Source organism: Oncorhynchus mykiss, chromosome 7 (genome assembly GCF_057628025.1).
Source record: "Oncorhynchus mykiss isolate SJ-2025 chromosome 7, ASM5762802v1, whole genome shotgun sequence".
Classification (NCBI taxonomy): domain Eukaryota; kingdom Metazoa; phylum Chordata; class Actinopteri; order Salmoniformes; family Salmonidae; genus Oncorhynchus; species Oncorhynchus mykiss.
In genome coordinates this window covers 10400561-10419690 of record NC_143028.1, presented here as the reverse complement: position 1 = coordinate 10419690, position 19130 = coordinate 10400561, and the positions used below count along the sequence as shown (strand labels likewise).

Below are 19130 nucleotides of genomic sequence, written 5' to 3'. Positions count from 1 at the left end.
GATAGACCAGAGAGAGGGAGACACCCGGTTGGATAGACCAGAGAGAGGGAGACACACCCGGTTGGATAGACCAGAGAAAGGGAGACACCCGGTTGGATAGACCAGAGAGAGGGAGACACCCGGTTGGATAGACCAGAGAGAGGGAGACACCCGGTTGGATAGACCAGAGAAAGGGAGACACACCCGGTTGGATAGACCAGAGAGAGGGAGACACCTGGTTGGATAGACCAGAGAGAGGGAGACACACCCGGTTGGATAGACCAGAGAGAGGGAGACACACCCGGTTGGATAGACCAGAGAGAGGGAGACACCCGGTTGGATAGACCAGAGAAAGGGAGACACCCGGTTGGATAGACCAAAGAAAGGGAGACACCCGGTTGGATAGACCAGAGAGAGGGAGACACACCCGGTTGGATAGACCAAAGAAAGGGAGACACCCGGTTGGATAGACCAGAGAAAGGGAGACACCCGGTTGGATAGACCAAAGAAAGGGAGACACCCGGTTGGATAGACCAGAGAGAGGGAGACACCCGGTTGGATAGACCAGAGAGAGGGAGACACACCCGGTTGGATAGACCAGAGAAAGGGAGACACCCGGTTGGATAGACCAGAGAGAGGGAGACACCCGGTTGGATAGACCAGAGAGAGGGAGACACCCGGTTGGATAGACCAGAGAAAGGGAGACACACCCGGTTGGATAGACCAGAGAGAGGGAGACACCTGGTTGGATAGACCAGAGAGAGGGAGACACACCCGGTTGGATAGACCAGAGAGAGGGAGACACACCCGGTTGGATAGACCAGAGAGAGGGAGACACCCGGTTGGATAGACCAGAGAGAGGGAGACACACCCGGTTGGATAGACCAGAGAGAGGGAGACACACCCGGTTGGATAGACCAGAGAGAGGGAGACACACCCGGTTGGATAGACCAGAGAGAGGGAGACACACCCGGTTGGATAGACCAGAGAGAGGGAGACACACCCGGTTGGATAGACCAGAGAAAGGGAGACACCCGGTTGGATAGACCAGAGAGAGGGAGACACCCGGTTGGATAGACCAGAGAGAGGGAGACACCCGGTTGGATAGACCAGAGAAAGGGAGACACACCCGGTTGGATAGACCAGAGAGAGGGAGACACCTGGTTGGATAGACCAGAGAGAGGGAGACACACCCGGTTGGATAGACCAGAGAGAGGGAGACACACCCGGTTGGATAGACCAGAGAGAGGGAGACACCCGGTTGGATAGACCAGAGAAAGGGAGACACCCGGTTGGATAGACCAAAGAAAGGGAGACACCCGGTTGGATAGACCAGAGAGAGGGAGACACACCCGGTTGGATAGACCAGAGAGAAGGAGACACACCCGGTTGGATAGACCAGAGAGAGGGAGACACACCCGGTTGGATAGACCAGAGAAAGGGAGACACCCGGTTGGATAGACCAGAGAAAGGGAGAGGCTAAGAATATGACTTAAAACAATAACAACAGTCATATAAAACGACACAACTTAATGAGTAAAACCGTGCTAATAATAGCCCAGTGACCTCAGGCATTGTTAACATATAAATTAGAGTTGTTCAACGTTGTGATTTGGGCCACTGCCTCTGGTCTTTAACGCTGAGGGATGGAGAGAGGGAGCAGTTCAGTAGTGTACAGTTCAGTATAGTGTACAGTTCAGTAGTGTACAGTTCAGTATAGTATACACTTCAGTAGTGTACAGTTCAGTAGTGCACAGTTCAGTAGTGTACAGTTCAGTATAGTGTACAGTTCAGTATAGTATACACTTCAGTAGTGTACAGTTCAGTATAGTATACACTTCAGTAGTGTACAGCTCAGTAGTGTACAGTTCAGTATAGTATACACTTCAGTAGTGTACAGTTCAGTAGTGTACAGTTCAGTATAGTGTACAGTTCAGTAGTGTACAGTTCAGTAGAGTGTACAGTTCAGTAGTGTACAGTTCAGTATAGTGTACAGATCCCAGAAATGTTCCATGCTCACAAAAAGCTGATTTCTCTCAAAGGTTGTCCACAAATTTGATCGCTGTTAGTGAGCATTTCTCCTAAACCAAGATAATCCATCCACCTGACAGGTGTGCCATATATAAACTCAGCAAAAAAGAAACGTCCCTTTTTCAGGACCCTGTCTTTCAAAGATCATTTGTAAAAAATCCCAATAATTTCACAGATCTTCATTGTAAAGGGTTTAATCACTGCTTCCCATGCTTGTTCAATGAACCATAAACAATGAATGAACATGCATCTGTGGAACGGTCATTAAGACACTAACAGCTTACAGACGGTAGGCAATTAAGGTCACAGTAATGAAAACTTAGGACACTAAAGAGGCCTTTCTACTGACTCTGAAAAACACCAAAAGAAAGATGCACAGGGACCCTGCACATCTGTGTGAATGTGCCTTAGGCATGCTGCAAGGAGGCATGAGGACTGCAGATGTGGCCAGGGCAATAATTTGCAATGTCCCTACTGAGACGCCTAAGACAGTGCTACAGAGAGACAGGACAGACAGCTGATCGTCCTCGCATTGGCAGACCACATGTAACAACACCTGCACAGGATCGGTACATCCGAACATCACACCTGCGGGACAGGTACAGGATGGCAACAACAACTGCCCGAGTTACACCAGGAACGCACAATCCCTCCATTAATGCTCATACTGTCCGCAATAGGCTGAGAGAGGCTGGGCTGAGAGAGCTGGACTGAGCGCTTGTAGGCCTATTGTAAGGCCGGTCCTCACCAGATATCACCAGCAACAACGTCGCCTATGGGCACAAACCCACCGTCGCTGGACCAGACAGGACTGGCAAAAAGTGCTCTTCACTGACGAGTCACGGTTCTGTCTCACCAGGGGTGATGATCGGATTCGCGTTTATTGTCGATGGAATGAGCGTTACACCGAGGCCTGTACTCTGGAGCGGGATCAATTTGGAGGTGGAGGGTCCATCATGGTCTGGGGCGGTGTGTCACAACATCATCGGACTGAGTTTGTTGTCATTGCAGGCAATCTCAGCGCTGTGCGTTACAGGGAAGACATCTTCCTCCCTCAAGTGGTACCCTTCCTGCAGGCTCATCCTGACATGACCCTCCAGCATGACAATACCACCAGAAATACTGCTCGTTCTGTGCATGATTTCCTGTAAGACAGGAATGTCAGTGTTCTGCCATGGCCAGCAAAGAGCCTGGATCTCAATCCCATTGAGCACGTTTGGGACCTGTTGGATCGGAGGGTGAGGGCTAGGGCCATTCCCCCCAGAAATGTCCAGGAACTTGCAGGTGCCTTGGTGGAAGAGTGGGGTAACATCTCACAGCAAGAACTGGCAAATCTGGTGCAGTCCATGAGGAGGAGATGCACTGCAGTACTTAATGCAGCTGGTGGCCACACCAGAAACTGACTGTTACTTTTGATTTTGACCCCCCCTTTGTTCAGGGACACAATATTCCATTTCTGTTAGTCACATGTCTGTGGAACTTGTTCAGTTTATGTCTCAGTTGTTGAAACTTATGTTCATACAAATATTTACAAATGTTAAGTTTGCTGAAAATAAACGCAGTTGACAGTGAGAGGACGTTTATTTTTTTGCTGAGTTTAGAAGCTGATTAAACAGCATGATAATTACACAGGTGCACCTTGTGCTGGGGGAAAACAAAAGGCCACTCTAAAATGTGCAGTTTTGGCACATAACACAATGCCACAGATGTCTCAAGTTTTGATGCTGACTGCTGGAATGTACACCAGAGCTGTTGCCAGAGAATTCAATGTTCATTTCTCTACCATAAGCCGCCTCCAACGTTGTTTTAGAGAATTTGGCAGCACGTCTAACCGGTCTCACGATCGCAGAACATGCGTAACAACGCCTGCCCATGACCTCCACATCCGGCTTCTTCTTCACCTGCAGACAGAACATCCTCCACTCTCCTCCTGAGTCCATGCCCCAGACAGAACAGCAACACCAGCAGAGCAACAGCACCCCTCATTCTGAAACGATACCTGTTCCGATATGATACACTTTATGAGGCTCAGACCCCTGACTTATATACACACATCTCAGTTAAGCAGTACGTGTACAAGAGACACGTCATGAAAAAGTCAAGGTTGAAACCAGAACAACAGATAAGTTTCATTTTTGGGCTGGTCTGTTTTATTGATTTCTACAAAATCAATAAATGTGACTCAGCTGGTAGCGCATAGCGCTTGCAACGCCAGGGTTGTCGATTCAATTCCCACGGGGGACCAGTACATAAAGACTATTAAATATATGCACTCACTACTGTAAGTCACTCTGTTTGCTAAATGACTTTACTATATACCTTGAGACGTCTGCACCTGTTGAAGGATCCCCTGATGTCAGCTGTGGTCACCTACCTGCTGCTAGCGGGTTAGACCACAGTGTGCTCAATCAGACATAAAAATGATTCACTGACTATTTTAGATGGGAATGTTTTGGTAACGTCATGTTGTCGGTCTCCCTGCATGGGCCAACAAGAATGTGTGCATTGTGTGTGTGTGTGTGTGTATGTGTACATACCTGACTGTGTCCCCCTTCCTCCGCAGTATGTGTACCAAAGACAGGTCCCTCAATGGAGATGTGGAAACTATGACCAAGGACTTCCAAGGTTCACCTCGCCACAGGTCTGCTCATGTTGTAGAAGACCGTGAGAAGTATGCAACTGTTGTTTAGTAAAATATCTCCGATACCGAACCAGAATTCTCACCTACATATAGCTTAATAAAAGTATTTACAATTGACTAACTGTACAAAATGCTATTTTTTTTTTTTTTTTAAGTTTGCATACTATAAAATGTAATATCCCCAAACAGCGTACTAAGTAAAGCTGTGTGTGTGTGTGTGTGTGTGTGTGTGCGTAGATCTGGAGTTCATATTTCCTCAGCCACACAGGATGCGGCTCGTCCATAAAACCTCTCACCAGGAGACCTCTCACTGACGGACAGGTGAAGCATTCCATAGTCACAGGAAACAGTTATTATGACCGGGAACGCCACAGGAAACCCAGGAATACCGACAGCCATGGACGGATTTAAGACTCCGACTTCTCATTTGGCTCTGATACAGGCCCTCAGCTGAGAGAGGGCGGGTGTGCGCACACACAAACACACACACTCACACACACATCATAGTCTGAACAGGGTTCAGATCGGGAACACGGCAGCCATAGATTCAGAGCTCTGATAAACATCACACTGCACCAGAGCCTCATTATCAGTTTAATATGATTCTAAATAATTCCAGATGATCTAATATGGTCAGAGTTAATAATAAAACATAATGTCACTGAAACAACCCTGACAGGTTCAGAGACAGGGAAGTCAAACCTCAATAGTTAATGTGTGTGTGTTCTGTGTCCCAGTAACCCAGAGTAACCACGTAGACCTCAGCACCAGCAGATCGAGGCGGGGCTGTCGTGCGTGTGTGTGTGTGCGTGTGTGTGTGTGTGTGTGTGTATAGCTGCCCTCTCAGGCAGGGTCAATTGAAAACATCTGTAGACGGAAACATTTACACGGTTTAGCCTGGTGGGACTATATTCAAGGCTGTAAGTGTGTGTGTATGTTTAATACTATGGAATAAGCATGACATGTTGCCGTATGGAAAATGACCTCACCCTATAGAGGTGAAGGGTCACACACACACACACACACACACACACGTATTCCATATGCAACAAAATGTCACCTCTCTTGATCACAGACGACACAATACATAATGTAAACACAGCTGTCAATGTTACTCCATTTCTAAGTCTCCAAATAGACATATACCAACCATATAGATCTACACCAGCATATACAGTAACCTATATGCATATACATCTAGATAACCTCCACATAGATCACCAGCATATACAGTAACCTACATGCATATACATCTAGATAACCTCCACATAGATCACCACCATATACATACATTTAGGCCTGGATACATAACTCACTTAAAGAGTACATGGATGCTCCAATAGATACAGTTGAAGTCAGAAGTTTACATACACATTTAGTTTACATACACACTAGCCAAATACTTTTAAACTCAGTTTTTCACAACTCCTGACATTTAATCCTAGTAAAAATTATTGTCTTAGGTCAGTTAGGATCACCACTTTATTTTAAGAATGTGAAATGTCAGAATAATAGTAGCTGATTTGTTTCAGCTTTTATTTATTTTCAGAAAGAAATAAAATGATTTCCAGTGGGTCAGAAGTTTACATTAATATTTGGTAGCATTGCCTTTAAATTGTTTAACTTGGGTCAAACATTTCGGGTAGCCTTCCACAAGCTTCCCACAATAAGTTGGGTGAATTTTGGCCCATTCCTCCTGACAGAGCTGGTGTACCTGAGTCAGGTTTGTAGGCCTCCTTGTTCGCACATGCTTTTTCAGTTCTCCCCAAAAATTCTATAGGATTGAGGTCAGGGCTTTGTGATGGCCACTCCAACACCTTGACTTTGTTGTCCTTAAGCCATTTTGCTACAACTTTGGATGTATGCTTGGGGTCATTGTCCATTTGGAAGAACCATTTGCGACCAAGCTTTAACATCCTGACTGATGTCTTGAGATGTTGCTTCAATATAGCCACATAAGTGCACCAGTTTCCTGGTTGCTTGTCAAGGGCTGTCTGGTTGGTTTGTATGGGTTGGTTGGTGGTTGATGACTCATTGGTTGCTAAGGGTTCGATGAGTTCCTGGTTGGTTTTCAAGGGTTGGTTTGTTGCCTGGTTGGTTGATGAGGACACATTGGTTGTTGGGGACTCATTGGTTGCCTGGTTGGTTTGTAGGGGTTGTCTGGTTGCCTGTTTGGTTTTCAAGGGTTGGCTGGTTGCCTGGTTGTTTGTCGAGTTCTTGTTGTTTGTTGACGACTCATTGGTTGCTAAGGGCTGGCTGTTTGTCCGGTAGGTTGCTAGAGATTGGTTGGTTACCTGATTGGATGTCGAGGGCTGGTTAGTTACCTGGTTGGTGATCGAGGACTCATTAGTTGTTGAGAACACATTGGTTGTTGGGGACTCATTGGTTGCCTGGATGGTTTGTAGGGATTGGCTGGTTGCCTGGTTGGTTCCTAGAGGTTGGCTGGTTGCCGGGTTGGTTTGTAGGGGTTGTCTGGTTGCCTGGTTGGTTTGTAGAGGTTGGCTGGTTGCCTGGTTGGTTCCTAGAGGTTGGCTGGTTGCCTGGTTGGTTCCTAGAGGTTGGCTGGTTGCCTGGTTGGTTTGTAGGGGTTGGCTGGTTGCCTGGTTGGTTTGTCAGGGTTGGTTGGTTGGTTCCTAGAGGTTGGCTGGTTGCCAGGTTGGTTTGTAGGGGTTGTCTGGTTGCCTGGTTGGTTTGTAGAGGTTGGCTGGTTGCCTGGTTGGTTCCTAGAGGTTGGTTGGTTGCCTGGTTGGTTTGTAGGGGTTGGCTTGTTGCCTGGTTGGTTTGTTGGGGTTGGCTGGTTGCCTGGTTGGTTCCTAGAGGTTGGCTGGTTGGCGGGTTGGTTTGTAGGGGTTGTCTGGTTTCCTGGTTGGTTTGTAGAGGTTGGCTGGTTGCCTGGTTGGTTCCTAGAGGTTGGCTGGTTGCCTGGTTGGTTTGCAGAGGTTGGCTGGTTGCCAGGTTGGTTTGTAGGGGTTGGCTGGTTGCCTGGTTGGTTTGTAGGGGTTGGCTGGTTGCCTGGTTGGTTTGTAGGGGTTGGCTGGTTGCTTGGTTGGTTTGTAGGGGTTGGCGGATTGCCTGGTTGGTTTGTAGGGGTTGGCTGGTTGCCTGGTTGGTTTGTAGGGGTTGGCTGGTTGCCTGGTTGGTTTGTAGGGCTTGGCTGGTTGCCTGGTTGGTTTGTAGGGCTTGGCTGTTTGTCTGGATGATTGACAAAGCCTAGCAGACCAAAATGGAAATAAGTCTTTGACCTTGATATGTGATTTTTGTCTAATAAACTAATCTAAACTAGTTGGTTACCTGGTTGGTTGTAGAGAATCCAGTGGTTGCTAAGAGTTGTCTGCTTGTCTGGTTGTTTGTCAAGGACTTATTGGTTGTCGAGGACTTGTTGGTTTTTGAGGACTCATTGGCTGTCTGGTTGGTTGCTAAGGGTTGGCTGTTTGCCTGGTTGGTTGATAGGGGTTGGCTAGTTGCCTGGATGGTTGTCGAAGACTCACATGTTGCTAAGGGCTGGGTGGTTGTTAAGGGTTGGCTAGTTGCCTGGTTGGTTGTTGCAGAGTCACTGGTTGCTAGGGGCTGAATGGTTGGTAAGGGCAGGTTACCTGTTGAGGGTTGGTTAGTTTCTAAGTGCCAGTTGTTATTGTAGCAGATCAAAGGGGGAGCGCTACAATGAGAGAAAACAAAAAGTGGTTAACACACACACACACACACACAGAGATACACACAGATACACACAGATACACACCAGGCCAGTTGGGTGTGTAGGTCCTGTGTGAGCTGGTAACACTGAGCGTAGTAGCTACCCTGGGCTTCTACAAAGTCAGACAGGCTTCTCAAATGGGCAGCCTGCAACAGACAGGGTAGAACGAGAGAGTGAGCAGGTGTCTGTGTTAATACCAGTCTATGTGAATGTGTGTGTGTGCGCGAGCGTGTTGGTACATACATGTGTAGTGTTGATTCCCTCCAGCAGTAGTCTGGTGATCTCTGACTGTCGGTCAAACACACACTGAGAGATCCTCAGCTCCATCTCTGCCTGAGAGACTTCCTGGGCCCACATCTGACAGCAATGGATAGAGATACATAGATCAATGAGAAGACAAAGGAACAGGACTAACCAATGAGAAAACAGACAGGAACAGTACCAACCAATGAGAAAACTGCTGGTCCATTTTCATTATATCGTCCAGTCTTACTGTGCTACCTGATGTTAAAACAAGCATGTGGGAGTGTGCATGTGTATATGTGAGGACTGACCTTCAGCCATCTGACTCGTAGGAAGCTGAACATGTAGGAGACATGAGCTACATACTCCTCTCCTAATGGGTTAGCATTTAGACCCTGAGAGAGAGAAAGGGAGAGAGAGAGAAGTAGAGAGAATGAGAAAAAGAGAGAGAGAATGAGAAAGAAAGAGAGAGAGAATGAGAAAGAAAGAAAGAGACACAGAGAGCGAGAGAGAGAGAATGAGATAGAGAGAGGGCGAGAGAGATAGATAGAGAGAGGAGAGAGAGATGAGACTTGACTTTTGATGCTATGCATTGTTGACATTCTTGGAAACCTAAGGCACACCTCTCCTGACCCAAATACGCATAAATCTTTCAAGCCACCATTGACCCTTCGTTAAGTCTGAGTAGGTCCAATGGATAGCAACTGTCATCCAGTCTGACACCTAGGACAAGCTCACGTTTAAATCGTATGAAAGTCAGTGAGGGCTATGGCAAAAACAGAGTTTTCTTTTTTTTAAATAACAAAAATGTAATAATTTAAAAATAAAGTAACAGTGCACCAGGGGTACTTGCTACTGTGATTCCTGAGATGCAGTGCCTTTTGGAGTATTTTGAGATTCCAAAATGATAATTTGTTACATTGTTTGCTAGCTCAGCTGGTTAGCGAAGGGTCAATTCATGAGGTCAGCAGTGTGAGATCAGCAGTAGGAGGTTAGCAGTATGGGGTCAGCAGTACGAGGTCAGCAGTGTGTGGTCAGCAGTATGGGGTCAGCAGTGTGTGGTCAGCAGTATGGGGTCAGCAGTGAGAGGTCAGCAGTATGAGGTCAGCAGTATGTGGTCAGCAGTACGAGGTCAGCAGTACGAAGTCAGCAGTAGGAGGACAGCAGTGTGAGGTCAGCAGTACGAGGTCAGCGGTAGGAGGTCAGCGGTACGAGGTCAGCGGTACGAGGTCGGCATTACGAGGTCGGCAGTACGAGGTGGGCAGTATGAGGTCAGCAGTATGAGGTCAGCAGTACGAGGTCAGCAGTAGGAGGTCAGCAAGTAGGAGGTCAGCAGTATGAGGTGGGCAGTATGAGGTCAGCAGTATGAGGTCAGCAGTATGAGGTGGGCAGTATGAGGTCAGCAGTATGAGGTCAGCAGTACGAGGTCAGCAGTAGGAGGTCAGCAGTAGGAGGTGGGCAGTATGAGGTCAGCAGTACGAGGTCAGCAGTAGGAGGTGGGCAGTATGAGGTCAGCAGTACGAGGTCAGCAGTAGGAGGTCATCAGTATGAGGTGGGCAGTATGAGGTCAGCAGTACGAGGTCAGCAGTACGAGGTCAGCAGTACGAGGTCAGCAGTATGAGGTGGGCAGTATGAGGTCAGCAGTACGAGGTCAGCAGTAGGAGGTGGGCAGTATGAGGTCAGCAGTAGGAGGTCAGCAGTAGGAGATCAGCAGTACGAGGTCAGCAGTACGAGGTGGGCAGTATGAGGTCAGCAGTATGAGGTCAGCAGTAGGAGGTCAGCAGTACGAGGTCAGCAGTACGAGGTCAGCAGTAGGAGGTCAGCAGTAGGAGGTCAGCAGTACGAGGTCAGCAGTATGAGGTGGGCAGTATGAGGTCAGCAGTATGTGTGTTCTCACCCGGGCCTCGATGTCTGCTTCCTGTGCCTTTCTCAGTCTGGCCTTTGCAATGTCCAGATCTAACCGCTTATTCACCAGCTGCCTGCGCTCATTCTACACACACACACACGCACGCACACACACAAACACACACACGCAGTTGTCAGAGTGTATTTGTGTTATAATAGTGTGTGTGTGTTGTGGTGTGGTGTGTGTGTGTGTACCTGTATGACTGTGTATTCCTGGTCAGTAAACCTCCGTAGCGGAGACAGGAAGTTGATGTCTGTACTCTGGATCAGCTTCTTGTTCGCCAACCCGATCTGCCTCTCCAACTCCCCACACTTAATCAGAGTACTACCTACACACACACACACACATGTCCAGTCTCTAACCATAGTGTGTGTGTGTACCGTAGGGTGTGTGTGTACCGTAGGGTGTGTGTGTATCGTAGGGTGTGTGTGTGTGTACCGTAGGGTGTGTGTGTGTGTGTGTACCGTAGGGTGTGTGTCTCCCCAGTTCCAGAGCAGCGTCCATCATGTTTTCACTCAGCAGCTCGTGGGGGGTTGGCCTCTCAGGGGCGCTCCAATCCAGACCCTTATACAACAAGTCCTCTAAACGAGATCCTAAAAAATTAGGGTTCAGAGATCAGGGGTTAGAGGTTCAAATCCCTTAGCTTACACACACACACACACGCACACAAACTAACCAGGGTTAGGCTGCAATAAAGTCTCAGTCTGTGAGATGATTTTGTCAGTCCAGGTCTTAGTGGACTCTGCTCTGTCCAGGAGACTCCCCAACCGGCTGTCCAACTCTGTCTTCTCAGCCTGTCCCAGAGCTTCCTCCGTATACTGAGGAGATACAACACGTCATCTATGTGTGAGAGTGTGTGTGTTGTAGATGCAGTTTCAAAGGATCACATGAAAGGCTATTTCTTTGAGGAATGGCTGCTCCTGAGACCGTCGCTGTCCACTGTCACGTGGTGCTGAACATGACGTTGTCCATATGAATGGTGCTGAATCTCCGATTGCCGACCAGCGGCTTTGTTCACTTGAGCACAATTTATTTATTATTATTACATCTTGTGACAACTAGCTATATATGTTAGGCAAATACACTGCTGTCATCCACGCTACTATCTAACTGAATCAGATTGACATAGAAATCGACCCTTGGAGATCAATGAAGTTAAATTCAACATCTCCCTCACCTGAACAGCTCGGTTGATAAACGCGCCCGCGTCCACAGCGAGCCTCGTGATATCCATCTGGTCAAGGTCGGCCGCTCTCCTACGGCGCAACGAGCTAGGCTAGTTGTCTAGCAGCCGTGGACAGCTATAAAAATACATCTCTTCTAACCGGATTACTGGCATGTGAAAAACTGAGACCTTAAACAACGACCATTCTAGAAAGACAGAGTATGACTAGCGGTGATGTATCCTGTCATAACATTTTCCACACAGAGGAGCTAAGAATATCCATCATATCAGCTCGCGTTGTTTGAATGAATGACAGCGGAATCTTGTTTACCTCTCCAGCAGCTCGTTTTTCTATTCGCGGCTTTAGAGGATGTTTTGGTGACGTCAATGGGCTGCTGCAAAGAACATTTGTCGCCCTATGACGCGAAGAAGATTAGGTGTCCCGCAAAATGTCAAACTCCCTCTGTCATGTGTGAGTGAATGGTTCATGTACAGTGCCTTGCAAAAGTATTCACCCCCTTGGCGTTGTTCTTATTTTGTTGCATTACAACCTGTAATTTAAATTGATTTTAATTTGGATGTCATGTAATGGACATAAACAAAATAGTCCAAATTGGTGAAGCGAAATGAAAAAAGTGTACTTGTTTAAAAAAATAAACACGGAAAAGTAGTGCGTGCATATGTATTCACCCCCTTTGCTATGAAATCCTTAAATAATATCTGGTGCAACCAATTACCTTCAGAAGTCACACAATTAAATGTTCTGAAAGGCCCCAGAGTCTGCAACACCACTAAGCAAGCAGGGACAAAGTTGTGGAGATGTACAGATCAGGGTTGGGTTATAAAAAAATATCTGAAACTTTGAATATCCCACAGAGCACCATTAAATCCATTAAAAAAATGGAAAGAATATGGCACCACAACAAACCTACCAAAAGAGGGCCGCCCACCAAATGCTGTGGGGATGTTTTTCCATTGGCGGGGATTGGGAAACTGGTCAGAATTGAAGGAATGATGTATCTGTGCTAAATACAGGGAAATTCTTGAGGGAAACCTGTTTCAGTCTTTCAGAGATTTGAGACTGGGATGGAGGTTCAGCTTCCAGCAGGACAATGACCCTAAGCATACTGCTAAAGCAACAGTCGAGTGGTTTAAGGGGAAACATTTAAATGTCTTGGAATGGACTAGTGAAAGCCCAGACCTCAATCCAATTGACAATCTATGGTATGATTTATAGATTGCTGTACACCATCGGAACCCATCCAACTTGAAGGAGCTGGAGCAGTTTTGCCTTGAATGGGCCAAAATCCCAGTGGCTTGATGTGTCAGGTTTATAGAGACATACCCCAAGAGATTGCAGCTGTAATTAGATTACACACACACACACACACACACACACACACACACACACACATTTAAATACTTTTTTTTTTAGTACGGTAAAAATTTGCAACTGCCCCATGAAAAACATAACAATTACTCCAGATTTACAAAAATATGAAAAAGGAAGAGAATTTCATTGATAACAGAACAAGTCAAATATTGAACATCATAAACAGTGTCTCAGAGAAGCTGTGTGTATCACAGGTAAGGTCCCCAGCCCAGGTACATCTGACACAGTAGTTTGTCGTCGGTAGCCTCCTCTATGAGGTAGTGGACGTGTCCCTCTATAGACAGAGGAAGACCCAACACCTTGTTACGACTCTTTATCACGCCCTGCAAACGCTGATCAATCTCACACACATGGGTCTTGGCCTGGGAGGGGAGAAAGGATGTGTTAGTTAATCCTTTCACATGTATTTAGAGATACTGTGTTTTATATGAACATTTATTTAGAGAGAGAGAGGGATAGAGTGTGTGTGTACCTTCTCGTTGACTCTCTCTCCAGTCTCACTGGCCTGTGTCTTGGATCGTCCTTTGGGTTTACTCCACTCTACCAGAGGGTCATGGGAGAAATGTCTTCAGTACACTGAAACACACACACACACACACACACACACACAACTGTACACCCCACCATTGGTCCTTTGAAGTCCCACTCTCCTGGTGGGCTAGTTTGGCACATGTTGATCTCAGTAGCCTCTGGCAAGAGGGACAGCTTCATTTAAATCCCTGTGTTTATATGTGTGTGTACCTCATGAGTGGTTCGCTGGTCTCTCACCAGGCGTAGCACGACTTCACAGGCGGTTCTGAACAGCCCCTCTGTCCCCATAGGGCCCATAGCATGGACCATGTTCTGGGTCAGTCTGAACGGAACCACTTCCGGAACATCAAACGTCTCACCCTGAGAGAGTGAGGGGGGTTAGGGAGAGAGAAAGAGAGGGAGGAGAAAGAGAAGGGGTGGGATCGAGAGGCATGTATTCAATTTGGCCTCATTAACTTGTTGAGGTGCCAGCAAGTCCAAGCAACACACACCTTGTTGAAGAGGCAGTTGAAGTCGACGTGAACACGTGAATGAGTCAAACAGGATGTTCTCTCCATGGCGGTCTCCAAGACCCAGGATGTAGCCCACCACGGACATCACCGCTGTGGAGCGACAGTAGGCTGACCTGCTGCTGTACCCACATTACACACACACACACACTAAATCACCAGTAATGTATACTGTATGTTGTAAACGTGTGTGTGTACTTGGTCGTACCATGTGGTGGGGTCAGGGAAGGTTTGGAGGAACCATTCATAGAAGACAGGGGGGTGTCTGGCACACAGGAGGTCCTTATGGACTTTCAGCTTCTCCTCAAATGATGCAGTCTGAGGAAGAATGAACGTCCTCAACTCTTTACCTGACATCAGGATACCTACACACACACACGTTTTATTGAGTATGTGGCGTGTGTTGTCAGTGTGTGTACCTCTCTCCTAGTAGAGTGTGGTCAGTGTGTGTACCTCTCTCCTAGTAGAGTGTGGTCAGTGTGTGTACCTCTCTCCTAGTAGTGTGTGGTCAGTGTGTGTACCTCTCTCCTAGTAGAGTGTGGTCAGTGTGTGTACCTCTCTCCTAGTAGAGTGTGGTCAGTGTGTGTACCTCTCTCCTAGTAGAGTGTGGTCAGTGTTTGTACCTCTCTTCCAGTAGGGTGTGGTCAGTGTGTGTACCTCTCTCCTAGTAGAGTGTGGTCAGTGTTTGTACCTCTCTTCCAGTAGGGTGTGGTCAGTGTGTGTACCTCTCTCCTAGTAGAGTGTGGTCAGTGTTTGTACCTCTCTTCCAGTAGGGTGTGGTCAGTGTGTGTACCTCTCTCCTAGTAGAGTGTGGTCAGTGTGTGTACCTCTCTCCTTGTAGAGTGTGGTCAGTGTGTGTACCTCTCTCCTTGTAGAGTGTGGTCAGTGTGTGTGTACCTGTCTCCTAGTAGAGTATGGTCAGTGTGTGTGTACCTCTCTCCTAGTAGAGTATGGTCAGTGTGTGTACCTCTCTCCTAGTAGAGTGAGGTCAGTGTGTGTACCTCTCTCCTAGTAGGGTGTGGTCAGTGTGCGTACCTCTCTCCTTGTAGAGTGTGGTCAGTGTGTGTACCCCTCTCTTAGTAGGGTGTGGTCAGTGTGTGTGTGTACCTGTCTCCTAGTAGAGTGTGGTCAGTGGGTGTACCTCTCTCCTTGTAGAGTGGTCAGTGGGTGTACCTCTCTCCTTGTAGAGTGTGGTCAGTGGGTGTACCTCTCTCCTTGTAGAGTGTGGTCAGTGGGTGTACCTCTCTCCTTGTAGAGTGTGGTCAGTGTGTGTACCTCTCTCTTAGTAGGGTGTGGTCAGAGTGTGTCGGAGACCTCCAGTGTTGTTGACCCACTCGATGATGCCACACTCCTCATTCAGTGGGATCACACCATATGTACGGATATGGAGCGCCCTCCTCCTGGACTCTGCATCCTTACGCAGGCACTACACACACACACACACACACACACACACACACACACACACACACACACACACACACACACACACACACACACACACACACACACACACACACACACACACAAAAGTCTGAAGTGTTCTGATATCTCTGGGCTACAGCAGTCTGTTGTTGTACAGATGCCAGTTGGAGAAGTGACAGGTTAAACACCTTGTTGATGAGGCAGTTGAACTCCATGAGGCGACAGTCTTTCCGGAGGTCATCTTTAGGTTTACACATCACAGTGTAGCTCCTCCCATCACTTCCCTTCAGGCCGATCTTCTTGGGCTCCTGGAGGGAGGCTAGGATCTCCACCTATACACACACATCATCATGAGACACACACACACACACCATGTGGCACGACACAGACACAGAAAGACAAACTACTCCCCCCCCCCACACATACACACACCATGTGACACGACACACACACCATGTGACACGACACACACAGACACAGAAAGACAAACTATTCCCCCCCCCACACACACACACCATGTGACACGACACACACAGAAAGACAAACCTCTCCCCCCCACACACACAGTATCGTCAAAGCCATGGAGGCAGGCCCAGTGTCCGGGGAATGCGTTGTGGTGCAGTGTGTTTGCAGGGCCAGTAGAGGGCAGTGTGGGGATGAGGACAGACTGCAGAGGGATCAGGATCTGGCTGAATGACGGCTACTCCACTAGGCGCTTCAACTGCTTGAAATGGACCCCATACTGAGAGTACTACTGTTACCATCCACCTGGAATACAGAGCGAGAGAAATGGACCCCATACTGAGAGTACTACTGTTACCATCCACCTGGAATACAGAGAGAGAGAAATGGACCACATACTGAAAGTACTACTGTTACCATCCACCTGGAATACAGAGAGAGAGAGAAATGGACCCCATACTGAGACTACTGTTACCATCCACCTGGAATACAGAGAGAGAGAAATGGACCCCATACTGAGACTGCTAATACCATCCAGAGCGAGTCCCTCCAGAGCTCTCAGGGTCTTCGTCAGGCTCAGGGGTCGTCGGGTCAAGGTCACAGTTCACCAGAGAGGCCAGAAGGTCATTCAGCCTGCCGCTCACACCTCACTACGCACACAGAGAGATAAAGTTGGTAACATGTTGATATGGACAGTAGGATTTAGAGTGATATAGAGAGTTGAGATCAGATGTGACTCACATCTGGTAGTTTCGGGGGTCTTGCTGGCCAGGGGGGTGATGGGTAGACAGGGTCGCTTAGCAGGCGTTTCTCCATCCTCCCTCTCTTGCATCACCACGGCAACCTCAGCCTTCAGGGCAGTGTAAAGAAACCCCTTCACACACTGACACACACACAGAGAACAGGGGCAGAACGACAGATTTTTACCTTGTCAGCTCAGGGATTCGTTTTTGCAACCTTCCGGTTACTAGTCCAACTCTCTAACCACCTGCCTTACATTGCACTCCACGAGGAGCCTGCATGGCAGGCTGACTAGCTGTTACGCGAGGGCAGCAAGAAGCCAAGGTAAGTTGCCTGCTAGCATTAAACTTATCTTATAAAAAACAATCAATCTTAACATAATCACTAGTTAACTACACATGGTTGATGATATTACTAGCTTAACTAGCTTGTCCTGCGTTGCATATAATCGATGCGGTGCCTGTTAATTTCTCATCGAATCACAGCCTACTTCGACAAACGAGTGATGATTTAACAAGCGTATTTGCGAAAAAAAAGCACTGTCGTTGCACCAATGTACCGAACCATAAACATCAATACCTTTCTTTAAAATCAATACACAAGTATATATTTTTAAACCTGCATATTTAGTTAATATTGCCTGCTAACATTAATTTCTTATAACTTGGGAAATTGTGTCACTTTTCTTGTGTTCAGTGCAAGCAGAGTCAGGGTATATGCAACAGTTTGGGCTGCCTGGCTCGTTGTGAACTGTGTGAAGTCCATTTATTCCTAACAAAGGCCGTAATTAATTTGCCAGAATTGTACATAATTATGACATAACATTGAAGGTTGTGCAATGTAACAGCAATATTTAGACATAGGGATGCCACCCGTTAGATAAAATACGGAACGGTTCCGTATTTCACTGAAAGAATAAACGTTTTGTTTTCTAAATGATAGTTTTCGGATTCGACCATATTAATGACCAAAGGCTCATATTTCTGTGTGTTATTATGTTATAATTAGGTCTATGATTTGATTTTTGATAGAGCAGTCTGACTGAGCGATGGTAGGCAGCAGCTCTTCGCAATTCTTCAAGCATTGCGCTGTTTATGAATTCAAGCCTATCAACTCCCGAGATTAGGCTGGTGTAACCGATGTGAAATTGCTAGCTAGTTAGCGGGGTGCGCGCTAATAGCATTTCAAACGTCACTCGCTCTGAGACTTGGAGTGGTTGTTCCCCTTGCTCTGCATGGAGTAACACTGCTTCGAGGGTGCCTGTTGTCAATGTGTTCCTGGTTCGAGCCCAGGGAGGAGCGAGGAGAGGGACGGAAGCTATACTGTTACACTGGCAATACTAAAGTGCCTATAAGAACATCCAACAGTCGAAGGTATATAAAATACAAATCGTATAGAGAGAAATAGTCCTATAATTCCTATAATAACTACAACCTAAAACTTCTTACCTGGGAATATTGAACACTCATGTTAAAAGGAACCACCAGCTTTCATATGTTCTCATGTTCCCGAGTAAGGAACTGAAAAGTTAGCTTTCTTACATGGCACATATTGCACTTTTACTTTCTTCTCCAACACTTTGTTTTTGCAATATTTAAACCTACTGCATTGACAACAAGTTGTTACAGCAATGTAGTTAATTAGTTAGCTTAGTGTACTATTAACAAGCTACCGAGCTAGTTAGCATTCGTGACGTTTATCATGTCATACTGTTAAATTATTTTACTAAACAATTTGAGGAGCAGTTGGAAAACTGTACTAAGTTAGCCAGCATTAGCTAGCATGTTAGCTAAGTTAACGTTACCTACAGTAGCAAAACAATAACAATGTCCACCGTATAGACAGCGCAGTCTCGAGTCTCACCTCGCTAGCTCCTGCAGTGCAGGTATCATAGCGGACATTTCCAAGCCTTTCATCTTTAGACCAGGGACTGTGAACAGTCCACAAAACGCTCTATTTAAAAACAGCTGGCTAAATTGTACCCTGTTATGAGAGAAACGACAACATTTCGGCCCTCAAGTCTTTCTCAAAGGAGCCGTTTAAAATCTTTCGCTCCAAAGTGACGTTTGGCTATGGCAACTGTAGAGGTCCAGTCTTGATTCGGACAAGTTACAAACGCAAACGGCTCTCCCTTGAGGAAACTGCAGCAGATATGATGTAAAATGTACAGATGTACAGAACTCACATACCAGTAATTGAATAGGATATCTGTGGGGAGAAAAAATCTAAATATTTGCATGTTACTGTTATTGTCCAGCATGTCCTATTGAATATGATGATCACATTGGCCTTTTTCTACTGTGCAATATAACTGTGTATGTCTGTCTACTTCTGCAGGTGGTTCTGAGATTGAGAATCTGGACTACTAGCCTGAGTTTGTAGATGTCTTGTGATTATACAGTACCAGTCAAAA

At 46.8% G+C, this 19130-nt stretch overlaps 1 protein-coding gene and 1 pseudogene across 3 annotated transcripts; both read right to left on the bottom strand.

Annotated features, from left to right (window-relative positions):
• Positions 1 to 5231: 5231 nt before the first annotated feature.
• Positions 5232 to 12138, bottom strand: LOC110528777 (uncharacterized). 2 transcript variants are annotated; one of them, XM_036982723.2, is made up of 10 exons: positions 11669 to 12130; positions 11168 to 11309; positions 10956 to 11084; positions 10686 to 10819; positions 10483 to 10575; positions 8897 to 8980; positions 8586 to 8699; positions 8388 to 8488; positions 7943 to 8306; positions 5232 to 7861 (listed from the first exon to the last, which is right to left on the bottom strand). In XM_036982723.2, the coding sequence occupies exons 1-10, from the start codon at positions 11723 to 11725 to the stop codon at positions 7031 to 7033; spliced, it is 2049 nt and encodes a 682-aa protein (XP_036838618.1). In that variant the 5' UTR covers positions 11726 to 12130; the 3' UTR covers positions 5232 to 7030. The 2 variants fall into 2 exon arrangements, with proteins under 2 accessions (XP_036838618.1, XP_090096367.1); XM_090240241.1 differs by lacking the exon at positions 10686 to 10819 and having other exon boundaries at positions 11669 to 12138.
• Positions 12139 to 13063: 925 nt separating this feature from the next.
• LOC110528902 (serine/threonine-protein kinase ATR-like) lies at positions 13064 to 18800 on the bottom strand (annotated as a pseudogene). Its single transcript, XR_016497076.1, has 11 exons — positions 18581 to 18800; positions 16718 to 16859; positions 16508 to 16626; positions 16061 to 16282; positions 15703 to 15846; positions 15365 to 15515; positions 14298 to 14454; positions 14072 to 14211; positions 13791 to 13940; positions 13522 to 13625; positions 13064 to 13411 (listed from the first exon to the last, which is right to left on the bottom strand). The product of XR_016497076.1 is annotated as a serine/threonine-protein kinase ATR-like (transcript).
• Positions 18801 to 19130: the final 330 nt, after the last annotated feature.